Source organism: Papio anubis, chromosome 17, assembly GCF_008728515.1.
Source record: "Papio anubis isolate 15944 chromosome 17, Panubis1.0, whole genome shotgun sequence".
Lineage (NCBI taxonomy): Eukaryota > Metazoa > Chordata > Mammalia > Primates > Cercopithecidae > Papio > Papio anubis.
In genome coordinates, this window is record NC_044992.1 from 45,192,524 (window position 1) to 45,205,712 (window position 13,189).

Genomic DNA, 13,189 nt, shown 5'->3' on the forward strand with positions numbered 1-13,189 from the left:
GCCTCAAGCAGCTTTCTGAGGGATGGAAATGTGGTATGTGTTTGCCGAAAGTCACGGAACTGTAACATTTAGATTATGCATTTTGCTATATTTAAATCATAATTTAATCAAAAATAATTTTAAGAAAACCATCAGAGATCAATAGATAACTACACATTATTGTGATGATTCTTACAAGAAGTAATTTATAATTCTGGCAGCTAGGAAATTGAAGGCATTCTCCCTATATTGTAAAGATGGTTTTGAAGTCAAAAAGTGTCACATTATCATCATGAAAGAAAAGTGCAACACCCATTAATTTACCTGCATCTGTGTCCATGTACTCCTATCTTGTCACTATTCATCTGTGCTCCTATCTAAAACCAACTCCTTAACTTCAGCACTGGATCTCAACTCCTCTTGATTATTCAGCTGTCACTACAGCAATAACCCCTCTCTCTCACAACATGAATTTTTCCATTACTACTGCATTATGTTCAAATAGTTGCAGAAAAATGTAGTATAAAATCTCCCAACTTAAAAATTCCTTCCTTTACCCCACCTCTCTCTCGCCTACCCCTTTTCTCTGATCTTCTCAGCAAAACTCCTTTAAAAAGTTGTCTAAGTGTGTTGTCTCCATTTCCTCTCCTTCCATTCTAAAGAACCTGCTGCAAAAGTGGAGAATTCATTATTGTTCCCCACTACTACACAAAAATTGTTAAATGTAATATTGAATTAGGCTTCATCATTCTATTTGATTTAGTGTAGTAGCATCTGACATAGCTGATCACATTCCCTCTGCCTTCATCTACTGTTTCTTTTCATCTACTGTTTATTTAAATTCTGGGATACCCTTTCTCTCTCCTGGCTCTCCTACTTCTACCTTACTGGCCAGTCTGTCTCTTTTGCTGATTCTTCCTCTTCTACACAATCTCTAAATCCTGAACTCAGACCTCTTTTTTCCACTTATACTCAGTCACTGGTTGATCTCACCCAGTTTTGTTTTGGTTTTTAAAGACATGAGGTTGCCCATGCTGGGCTTGAACTCCAGGACTCAAGCAATTCTCCTGTCTCAGCCTCCTGAGTAGCTGGGACTACAGGCGTGAGCCACCACGCCCAGTTAATTTTGTATTTTCAGTAGAGATGGGGTTTCACCATGTTGGCCAGGCTCGTCTCAAATTCCTGACTTCAGGTGTTCCACTCCCCTCAGCCTCCCGAAGTGCTGGGATTACAGGTGTGAGCTACCACGCCTGGCCCTTGATTCCCTTTTACACCCAAATATGCTTCCATGCCAGGCACAGTGGCTCACGGCTGCAATCCCAGCACTTTGGGATGCTGAGGCAGGAGAATTTCTGGAGTCCAGGAGTTCAAGACCAACCTAGGCAACACAGTGAAATCCCATCGCTACAAAAAAAAAAAAAAAACATAGCTGGTTATGGTGCATGCCTGTAGTCCCAAATACTCAAGAGGCTGAGGCAGCAGGATAGCTTGAACCCAGTAGTTTGAGGCTGCAGTGAGCTATGACTGCGCCACTGTACTCCAGCCTGGGCAACACAGCGAGACTTTGTATCTTTAAAAGAAAAAAATGAAGCCAGGCGCGGTGGCTCACGCCTGTAATCCCAGCACTTTGGGAGGCTGAGACAGGCGGATCACGAGGTCAGGAGATCGAGACCATCCTGGCGAACACGGTGAAACCCCATCTCTACTAAAAATACAAAAAATTAGCCGGGCGCGGTGGCGGGCACCTGTAGTCCAGCTACTCAGGAGGCTGAGGCAGGAGAATGGCGTGAACCTGGGAGGCGGAGCTTGCAGTGAGCAGAGATCGAGCCACTGCACTCCAGCCTGGGGCACAGAGCGAGACTCTGTCTCCAAAAAAAAAAAAAGAAAAAAATGTTTCTACGGCAGTCTTCCCTATCCCTATACATGGCAACTTCATTCTTCCAGTTCTGCAGGCCAGAATTTGATGACACTTCTCTTTCTTTCCACCACACAGTCCATCCTTCACCAACAGTTTCAGTTTCACCTTCAAAATATACAGAGACTTTACCACCTTTAAGTTCTAGTTGCAACCAGCATCTCAAATGGATTGCTAAAATAGCCTTCTGAATGGTCTCCCTGCCTCCTCTCGTCTTCTTTTAGTCTGTTCTTCAGAAAGCCGAGTAAATCAAATCAAGTTCCCCTGCCCAAAACTCCCTAATTAGCGTGTCATATCACTCAATGTGAAAGTCAAAAAACTTCTCACTGTAGCAAACAGGTTCTATAGGATCAGAAAGGTCTCCCATTGCCCTCTCCTACTCAATCCTATCCTGAACTCAGCAGCTTTCTTGTTATTCCTCGAATACCCTAAGCATGCTCCCATCTCAGGCCTTTGTACTTGCTGTTTCCTCTGTCTGAACCACTTTTCTTCTAGGTATCCTCATAACTCTGTCCTTCATGTCTCAGTTTATGCTCAATATCACCTTATTACAGACAGTTTCCCCAAACACTTTCTAAAAAACAGTGGCCCAGCACTCCTTATTATCTGACACCTTTATTTTTCTTAATGATACTTCCTGCCACCTAGATCTTATACATTTAATTATTTGCTATGTCTCCTATTAGAATGTAAGCCATATAAGGCAATATTTGGGTTGCTGCTGTATCACCAGCTCTTAGAATAGTATATGGCATTTACTAGCTACATAAATATTTGTTGAATCAATGAAGAAAAGACATAGAAGCTGGGACCAGGTATAGTGGCTCACACCTGTAATACAGCACTTTGGGCAGCCGAGACAAGCAGATCGCTTGAGGTCCGGAGTTCAAGACCAGCCTGGCCAACACGATGAAACCTCGTCTCTACTAAAAATACAAAAATTAGCCAGGCATGGTGGTATGCTACTCGGGAGGCTAAGGCAGGAGAATCGCTTGAACCCAGGAGGCAGAGGTTGCAGTGAGCCAAGATGGCGCCATTGCGTTCCAGCCTGAGTGACAAGAGCGAAACTCTAGCTCAAAAAAAAAAAAAAAGACAGAGCTCTAGGTATTGCTACTATTTTTATTACAAAAGACTTCCAGATCAAGACTGATCAGGAGGAAACACCACCTTTAGTTATCAGCAGATGATAAAAAATAATGATATGTAAAACCTTTAAATAATCATTCCCAATATTTCAGTGAGAGCAAAAAGAGTAAATATATGCTTACAGAAATAACCACAGAGCAGAGAACACATGTAGAAAGCAAATAATTTCCTTAATTCAAAAAGCTGGCCCCTATGTCTCTCAGCGCCTTTACAAGTTATACATAAAGGTGCCTGGTATGTACGGTAATAATAAATAAAACTTGGGAGGCGGAGGCAGGCAGATCACCTGAGGTCAGGGGTTTGAGACCAGCCTAACCAACATGGTGAAACCTCGTCTCTACTAAAAATACAAAAGTAGCCAAGCGTGGTGGTGCATGCCTGTAATCCCAGCTACTTGGGAGACTGAGGCAGGAGAATCACTTGAACCTAGGAAGCGGAGGTTGCGGTGAGTCGAGATCGCATCATTGCACTACAGCCTAGGCAACAAGAGCAAAACTCCGTCTCAAAAAAATAAAATAAATAAATAAATAAAATAACCTAAAATTCCCTTTAGCTTTTCTTGACTAAAAATAGGCCTTTGGAATTCTGCAAAAGACTTTTATTTCCACCATGTGCACAAATTATATTTAGCAATGAACACACATAACCACTACTGTTTCTATGTTGGTAACCCATGTAACTTCACCAGCAGACTTAAAAGACTCAAGTCTTAATTTCTGGCTTGCTGAATATATAGTAACATCCAGTAGATATAAAGATGATATTAATTATATTGTTAACCACATAAAAAAGTACCAACTTCTGCCTAATTCTTTCTCCATTTAGTATATGCATTACCTTCTCCAGGTTTGGGGTCCCAGCCCAGTCTCTCCCCTATAGGTGAAAAGACATCTTTCACAAACTCCTGGATTTCCTCATAGAAGTCTGTGTGGGACAAGAGAGTTGAGAGAATCCCCAGGTTACAGCTCAGGTCGCTCCATACAGTATAATTGGGCTCATTCACAAAAGCCTCCATGACTTTTAGAACCTCTACAGTGCTAATGATTCCAGCTCGAGCCTGGGATAGGAAAAAACATAAATTAACCTAGTCTTCAAACAAAACCAAAAAACATAAGCATGCATTTTTGGCATTAACTACTGCTAGCAATTTCTTTGGTTTAAGGAAATGGGACTGTATAAGTTCAGAACACTGTTAGAATAAAAATCCTATTCAGACAACATTCCTTCTTTACTCTTTTGTTATTTTTTCTTTTTTCTTTTTTTACAGAAATATTAGAATGAATCATTTGCTATTTATACAAGAACTACTTTAAAAAATTAAACTAAAAGTCCCATCAATTTGAGAACAACAACAAACCAGTTAACTTCTATTTCTACTCAGTTTCTGGGGACTTGGTTTTGTTACTGTTTTGAAATTTTTCATACTTTCAGAAAAACTGCAAAAATAGTTTGAGCTTTAGTTTTTGACATTCTTTCAAAGCTGGACCTGCAAACTGTGTCAACTTAAGCCTCTCCTTTACTCATTTCTAAAAGAACATAAACTAGAAGGCACTACAAATTCAAAGTCCTTTCAGAACTAACAGAGTTAGGAAAAAGAACTTCTGTTACAGCAGCCAGCTGCACAAACAGCTCACTCTCCTGGGACAGGTCTCTCTCGGCAATTAGATCAGCAGATGTGAGGTTTTGTGCATCAATGCTAATCTGTGTTTACACAAAGGCGGAATCCAAAACCAATGACTGCAGAGGGGAGGGAAAATTTCCAGTCCAATTTAAAGGAATACTAGGAGGAATATGACAATTTTATCATAAAGACATCTGGAAATTACCTAACCTATGCTGAAGTCATAAAGAAAATAATACTAATTGCTGCTTTAAATCCTTTCTGGAAGAAAGCCAAATATAAATATAATTCTAAAGCTAATGGGATACAATTTGAAATAAGAACACAATGTTTAAAAATTCTAGCTTTCCCAGCAAAGTACAACCACTATTTAGAAAAACATAAAATCGGCCGGGCGCGGTGGCTCAAGCCTGTAATCCCAGCACTTTGGGAGGCCGAGACGGGCGGATCACGAGGTCAGGAGATCGAGACCATCCTGGCTAACACGGTGAAACCCCGTCTCTACTAAAAAATACAAAAGTCCCAGCTACTCGGGAGGCTGAGGCAGGAGAATGGCGTAAACCTGGGAGGCGGAGCTTGCAGTGAGCTGAGATCCGGCCACTGCACTCCAGCCTGGGCGGCAGAGCGAGACTCCGTCTCAAAAAAAAAAAAAAAAAAAAAAACATAAAATCACTCTGACTTAATTATTTTAAAAACCTATCAGTAGGGTCATTTCTTCAAGGCTCATATTTATTTCTACTGAAAAGCAAGGAATTTTTGCCTTACAAAGGATAGTTTAATTAAGAGTTTCAGAAAGCTGGCTCAGGAGTAGTGAAATGGGATTTAAATTATATAGCCTCAATCTTGTCATATTAAAAATCAGTCATTTGCTCTAGTCCCAAAGGTGTTTTTAACCTTCATGAAGACCCATATTCTTCTAATTATGTTTCAGACACTCCAGGAAAAACAAAATCTTTTAATCAGCAAAATCCATCATATTACTTAAGTCACAGATGCTTACCAAGGAGAAGAGGTCATTCTGTAATCCAAGTCGATCCACAGGGGGCAGAGAAAGGTCACGAATGCCTGGTAATAAACTTTCCAGCATGGCAGAGCTGTACTGGGTCCGATAAAACCCAACTGTTCCTAAGTTTAACTGCAAAGATATCCAGTAAGTACTATTAAACAGCTCCATTAATTTTTTAAATCAACCTTTTGTATGTTTACAAGGAGTTCTGGTTTTAGATATATATGGATGAAAAACAATTAAGACCATCTATGCCAACTAATGAATTAAAACAAGACAACACATCAAGAAAGAATGAATACGCAGACAAAAGAAAAGGGAAACTTGAAATTGTGGGGGCCAAAGTGAGAGACAGTAGAAAGAACATGGAAGGGACAAAATAATGTGGGTAAGTTTCTATTTCTAACCTCAATTTTAGGTTTACAGAAAATACTTAATATATATGAAAACACTTGGACAATGGAATCTCTAAGAAAGCTTAGCCCTTTACAAACATTGATCTTATAAGCACAGAGACTGAACAGAATAACAATTTTCAGATCCCAATTTTAAAGAATTACATAGACCTAAAAGGCAATTTCATAAGATTTTTGGCGTGAGGTAATTACTGACTGCATTATTCTTTTATTATTATTTTTTTTGAGATGGAGTCTTGCTCTGTTACCCCGGCTGGAGGGGAGTGGCGTGATCTCAGCTTACTGAAACTTCCACCTCCCAGGTTCAAGTGATTTTCCTGCCTCAGCCTCCCAAGCAGCTGGGATTACAGGCACCCACCACCCACCACACCCAGCTAATTTTATATTTTTAGGAGAGACAGGGTTTCACCATGTTGGCCAGGCTGGTCTTGAACTCCTGACCTCAGGTGATTCATCGCACCTCAGCCTCCCTGGGATTACAGGCATGAGCCACTGCACCTGGCAACTGCATTATTTTCTATAGGCTATTTACCAATAGCCAAAAAATATTTTTGAGAACATTTGTATTCAAAATAGTTTAATGGTAAAACAGTAAGATATAAATATTTTACTATTTATATGTAAATATTTTAAAAACCACCCCTACAATTTTAATGCAACTATCACTTTATCGATTCCCTTTATTTAACTTAATCAAAATTGTAGTGTACATAACTTTTTTCTCATTTATAAGAAATTTTTCATATTGCTACAACATAATCTTCCAGATTATAATTTCAAATGGTAATATTCCAGTGAGTGTATTTTAAATATATATTTTAAAAAGTAAAACAATGCCAGGCATGGTGGCTCATGACTATAATCCTAGCTACTCCGGAGCCTGAAGTGGGAGGATCACATGAGCCTAGGAGTTTGAATCTTGCAATATAGTGACACCCCCAACTCAAAAAAAAAAAAAAGTTGATAAACAGAAAAATGGCTTCTTTTTTTTTGGGGGTGGGGGGGCGGGAATGGAGTCTCGCCCTGTCATCTAGGCTGGAGTGCAATGGTGCGATCTCGGCTTACTGTAACCTCCGCCTCCTGGGTTCAAGTGATTCTCCTGCCTCAGCCTCCTGACTAGCTGGGATTACAGGCACACGCCATCACAACTAGCTAATTTTTTTTCCGTATCTTTAGTAGAGACAGGGTTTCACTATGTTGGTCAGGCTGGTCTCAAATTCCTGACCTTGTGATGCCTGCCTCAGCCTCCCAAAGTGCGATTACAGGCATGAGCCACTGCACCTGGCTGGCTTTTTTTTCAAAAAAGCACAAATGTCTGATACAATGTGTAATTCCTATTAGGAACATATAATTAAGAGTTTGTAGTAAATACTTTCATTATGAAAGGTACAGAGTACAGAATAATGAAAAATAATTCTTACCTATTGGTATTTCTGTGAAATGGTTTTGAAATACCAGCTAGGGAATTTTACATTTCAGTGACACAAACCGATTATTATATATGTCTGCTCTCACTGGATTATAGTACTACACATATGGTGACAACACATCATTGAAGTTAACCTTTCATTATAATGGCAGGAGAGTTTGAAGGTGTGAGACTACAAATATTTTGGTTCATATAAGCTTACACTCCATCTACTTTTTTTTTTTTTCTCCTCCTTAGTCCTATGCCTTTGGATCTGCTTCTCTACCACTACCTTCCCTAACATCTGACAAATGTCTGGACAATACTATTTGAAAATTCATCCTAGGCTGGGCGCGGTGGCTCAAGCCTGTAATCCCAGCACTTTGGGAGGCCGAGACGGGCGGATCACGAGGTCAGGAGATCGAGACCATCCTGGCTAACTCGGTGAAACCCCGTCTCTACTAAAAAATACAAAAAACTAGCCGGGCGAGGTGGTGGGCGCCTGTAGTCCCAGCTACTCGGGAGGCTGAGGCAGGAGAATGGCGTAAACCGGGAGGCGGAGCTTGCAGTGAGCTGAGATCGTGCTACTGCACTCCAGCCTGGGCGACAGAGCAAGACTCCATCTCAAAAAAAAAAAGAAAATTCATCCTAAATTTCACAAAGGAAAGCTTAGGGTTTTTTTTTTTTCTTTGAAACTACTAACCTGAAGCAGAATTTAAAGCCAGTCATAAGATGTATACATTAAGTGAGAGAAATCTGTTTAGGTAAGATTCTGAACTCACCTTCACCCATTGGTCTGGTTTGACATTTTTCAAAACCACATTCATCTCTGGCTTGTCCATTAGAATTTTTAGTTTGGCCTGGTTGGGGTCTTCACTAGTAGAGATTGTGATAGGGACCATCCACTGGGGACAATCTTCACCTAAGCAAGAGAAGAACAAATAAATTTTGCACTGGGACAAACAGAAGGTAAGGTGGAGAGAGGAGTGGTGTTGTTCTAACCAGGAGCCTAAGCCTAACTCTTAAGTCAGTAGTTCATTCTTAGTGGTACATGAACTCTTCCAGATAACCTGAATAGTATCAGTGCAAAGGAAGGGATAATCTACTAACAAAATCACAACATGTTGTCTAAAAAAAGAAAGCAGTTAACTCACTTGAAGAATCACAAATGCAATGACTTAAACTTAATTATCATTTTCCCCTTACAGAGCAAAGACAGCAATTTTACTGTTAAATTGTGAGGAGGTGAAGGCTCTCACATAGCATTTATTACTATATATGCATATGTATTTTTTTTTTTTGGAGATAGAGTTTTGCTCTGTCACCCAGGCTGCAGTGTGGCGGCGTGATCTCAGCTCACTGCAACCTCCACCTCCCGGGTTCAAGAGGTTCTTGTGCCTCAGTCTCCTGAGTAGCTGGGACTACAGGTACGTGCCACCATGCCCAAAAACATACAATTTTTTTTTTTTGTACTTTACTAGTAGAGATGGGGTTTTGCCATGTTGGCCAGGCTGGCCTCGAACTCCTGGCCTCAAGGGATCCACCCACCTCAGCCTCCCAAAGTGCTGGGATTACAGGTGTAAGCCACTATGCCCAGCCTTCATATATCATTTAAAAACAAATTCTAAGGTGTAGGCCTTAACAGGTATACACACTGCTGAAATATCAAAGGGTTGATTTTTATTGTTGTGATAGACAGGATACATCCTGGGAGCTGTAATGTTCCATCACAGAGGACTCATATCTAAAAGCCAAAGCTTTTGTAAGGCAGAAACACTGTCTTATATATCAGACAGCAAAACAGACTTGGCATTAAGATGCCAAACAAAAAAGAGTCCTTGCCCAGTACATTAATGGAAATGGAGCTACTTTAATAAATGACATAGCTTTATGCTATCAGGTTAAATCACAAAGTAAAACTTCTCCAATATTGGGATACTGCAAGTTTTAATGTTGCCTCTATTGGTCACAGAGTATTAGAAAAACCTGTCAGTACTACAATGTAGATTATAGGTAAGAGGCAGAAAACGGCAACTGTAACATGTACAGATTTATTTGGATAATAAAACTGTCATCTGACTTGTTAGATATTTTTTTTTCCCCCAGATAGGGTCTCGCCCCGTCACCCAGGCTAGAGTACAATGGCACGATCACGGCTCACTGCAGCCTCAATCTCATGGGCTCAAGCAGTTCTCCAACTCAGGCTCCCAAGTAGCAGGGACTACAGATGCATGCCACCATGCCAAGCTAATTTTATTTATTTATTTTTTGAGATGAGGTTTTGCCATGTTGCCCAGGCTGGTCTCGAACTCCTGGGCTCAAGCAATCTGCCCACCTTGGCCTCCCAATGTACTGACACTACAGGCGTGAACCACTGTGCCCAGTCTTGTTAGATATATTCATTAAAAGAATAATTCTGTAGACGGGCACAGTGGCTCACGCCTGTAATCCCAACACTTTGGGAGGCTGAGGTGGGCAGATCTCGAAGTCAGGAGTTCAAGACCAGCCTGGCCAACATGGTGAAACCCTGTCTCTACTAAAGATACAAAAAATTAGCCAATCATAGTGGTGTGTTCCTGTTAATCCCAGCTACTTGGGAGGCTGAGGCAGGAGAATCGCTTAAACCCAGGAGGCGGAGGTTGCAGTGAGCCAAGATTACGCCATTGCACTCCAGCCTGGGCAACAGGGCAAGACTCAGTCTCAAAAAAAAAAAAAAAAAAAAAGTAACTCTAGGCTGGGCATGGTGCTCACGCCTGTAATCCCAGCACTTTGGGAGGAAGCTGAGGCAGGCGGATCACCAGGGGTCAGGAGTTCGAGACCAGCCTGGCCAACATGGCGAAACCCTGTCTCTATTAAAAATACAAAAATAAGCCGGGGGGTAGTGGCACGCGCCTGTAATCCCAGCTATTCAGGAGGCTGAGGCAGGAGAATGGCTTGAACCTGGGAGGCAGAGGTTGTAGTGAGCCGAGGTTGCACCACTGCACTCCAGCCAGGGCAACAAAGCAAGACGCTGTCTCACCAAAAAAAAAAATCAGGCCGGGCACAGTGGCTCATGCCTGTAATCTCAACACTCTGGGAGGCCAAGGCGGGTGGATCACGAGGTCAGAGTTCAAGATCAGCCTGGCCAAGATGGTGAAACCCCGTCTCTACTAAAAATACAAAAATTAGCTGGGCATGGTCATGGGTGCCTATAATCCCAGCTACTTGGGAGGCTGAGGCACAGAATCGCTTGAACCTGGGAGGCAGAGGTTGCAGTGAGCCGAGATCATGCCACTGCACTCCAGCCTGAAAGATAGAGCGAGACTATGTCTCAAAAAAAAATAAAATAATAAAATAAAAAGGCCATACGTCTTAACTGAGTTGAATGTATCAGATTTTTAGTGGGTGGAACATGACAAGGCATTGATGATTCTCATATATACCTCCCCTTTGTTGAGAACTGTTGTTTTAAAGGAAGCAAGAAAGATATAGACAAACACTTTACTCCTTGATTTTTTCAACTAATCTCTTAATTTCCTGGGTAAAATTTTGTAGGTAAAAAGAATCTAATGACATATGGAAATATATGAAAATGGTAGTTAAGAGCATAAATTCATGGAGTCCAATTATTTTGAATTCCCACTCTTTACCTTCTTAGATAGGTGACCTTGAGCAATTTAACTAAGCTATGCTGCAGCTTCCTCATCTGTAAAATAGAAATAATGTGGCCTACCTTATAAGGAAGCTGAGAGAGTAAAATAAGAGCCAGTTATAGTATGTAGCACAATGACTGGTATATAATAAATGTAAATCATCACTGGACTTTACTCATTTACTTATTATGCCCAAGCATTAAAAAAAAGAATTACCTACCCCCCCCACCTACCCCTTACCCCTGACACATACAGTAAAGTCCTCTTTTGGAAGATTAAGGCTAGAGACGTCACTTCCTGGGTATTACTAACTTTATTCATTCATCATAGCCTCCAATAACACACAGAAACATGGAATTTCAAAAACTAAGAAAGTGACTAAATACTATAAATACCTTGTGAATCTCCTTTTTTATTTCCTAAATTTTTTTCTTATTTTTATTTTGAGACAGGGTCTTACTCTGTCACCCAGGCTGGACTGGAGTGGCACAATCATGGCTCACTGCAGCCTTGAACTCCTGGGCTCCAGTAATCTGCCTCCCTCAGCCTCCCAAATACCTAGGACTACAGGTGTGCAGCACTATGCCCAGCTAAGATTTCTCTCTTTTTTTCTTGTTTTTTTGAGACAGAGTTTCACTCTTGTTGCCCAGGCTGAAACACACAATGCCTCGATCTTGACTCACTGCAACCTCCGCCTCCTGGGTTCAAGCAATTCTCCTGCCTCAGCCTCCCGAGTAGCTGGGATTACAGACATGCGCCACCACGCCTGGCTAATTTTGTATTTTTAATAGAGACGGAGTTTCACCATGTTGGCCAGGCTGGTCTTGAACTCCTGACCTCAGATGATCTGCCCACTTTGGCCTCCCAAAGTGCTGGGATTACAGGCGTGAGCCACTGCGCCCAGCTTTTTTTTTTTTTTTTTTTTTAAGAGACAGGGTTTCGCCATTTTGTCCAGCCTGCTCTCAGCCCCTAAATTTATTTTTATTTTTAATTAATTAATTATTTATTTATTTTGAGATGGAGTCTCACTCTGTTGCCCAGGCTGGAATGCAGTGGCATAATCTCAGCTCACTGCAACCTCCGCCTCCCAGGTTCAAGCGATTCTCCTGCCTCAGCCTCCTGAGTAGCTGGGACTACAGGTGCCTGCCACCACGCCCAGCTGTTTTGTATTTTTAGTAGAGACATAGTTTCACCATGTTGGCCAGGCTGGTCTCGAACCCCTGACCTCTGGCGATCCGCCCGTCTCAGCCTCCCAAAGTGCTGGGATTACAGGCGTAAGCCACCGTGCCCGGCCCTAAATATCATTTTTTTGTTCTAATATCATCATCTTGCTTTTATTTAATTATATTAAAACTTAAAAATTTTCAGCTGGGCACAGTGGCTCACGCCTGTAATCCCAGCACTTTGGGAAGCTGAGGTGGGTGGATCACTTCAGGTCAGGAGTTCAAGACCAGCCTGACCAACATGGTGAAACCCTGTCTCTACTAAAACACAAAAATTACCCGGGCATGATGGCAGACGCCTGTAATCCCAGCTACTAGGGAGGCTGAGGCAGGAGAATTGCTTGAACCCAGGAGGTGGAGGTTGCAGTGAGCCAAGATCATGCCATGGCACTCCAGCCTGGGCGACAGAGTGAGACTCCTTCTCAAAAAAAAAAGAAAAATTTCCTATTAGTTGGAATACTACTGGTATTAGTTAATATCCAAATTCATCAATCATATCCCACTTACAGCCATTTACCTACCAACATATGATCCACCGGCACAGAACTTCTTTTGGGACAACCTCAATAATCTGTCATCTTCTACCTAAAGAAGCAAAACAAAGGCTGTAATAGTACTGACACCATTTGGGGTTTTTGTTTTTGTTTTTGAAGAGGAGGGAGACAACATTTCTGTGACAAATGCTGGAACTAGCACAACCAAATGTCTCATGAGTATACAAAGTACAATTGTGATGAAGACGGTAATACTACAGAGAAAAGTCCAAATAACTAAAACGCCAGAGGCAACAATGGTAAGTACATATGTTTACAAAACACTTCAACAATATGCAGTCATTTGTGT

The 13,189-nt window shown here is 41.4% G+C and overlaps 1 protein-coding gene across 9 annotated transcripts in view; it reads right to left on the minus strand.

Annotated features, from left to right (window-relative positions):
• NPEPPS (aminopeptidase puromycin sensitive) overlaps window positions 1–13,189 on the minus strand; it is a 107,145-nt gene that overhangs the window by 13,907 nt on the left and 80,049 nt on the right. For all 9 annotated transcript variants that reach the window (XM_021929134.2, XM_021929129.2, XM_021929128.2 and 6 more), the window contains 4 exons: window positions 12,868–12,931; window positions 8,274–8,413; window positions 5,662–5,796; window positions 3,878–4,097 (listed from right to left, as the gene is read on the minus strand). In XM_021929134.2, the coding sequence (XP_021784826.1) occupies window positions 3,878–4,097; window positions 5,662–5,796; window positions 8,274–8,413; window positions 12,868–12,931 (559 nt within the window). The remainder of the gene's footprint in view (window positions 1–3,877; window positions 4,098–5,661; window positions 5,797–8,273; window positions 8,414–12,867; window positions 12,932–13,189) is intronic.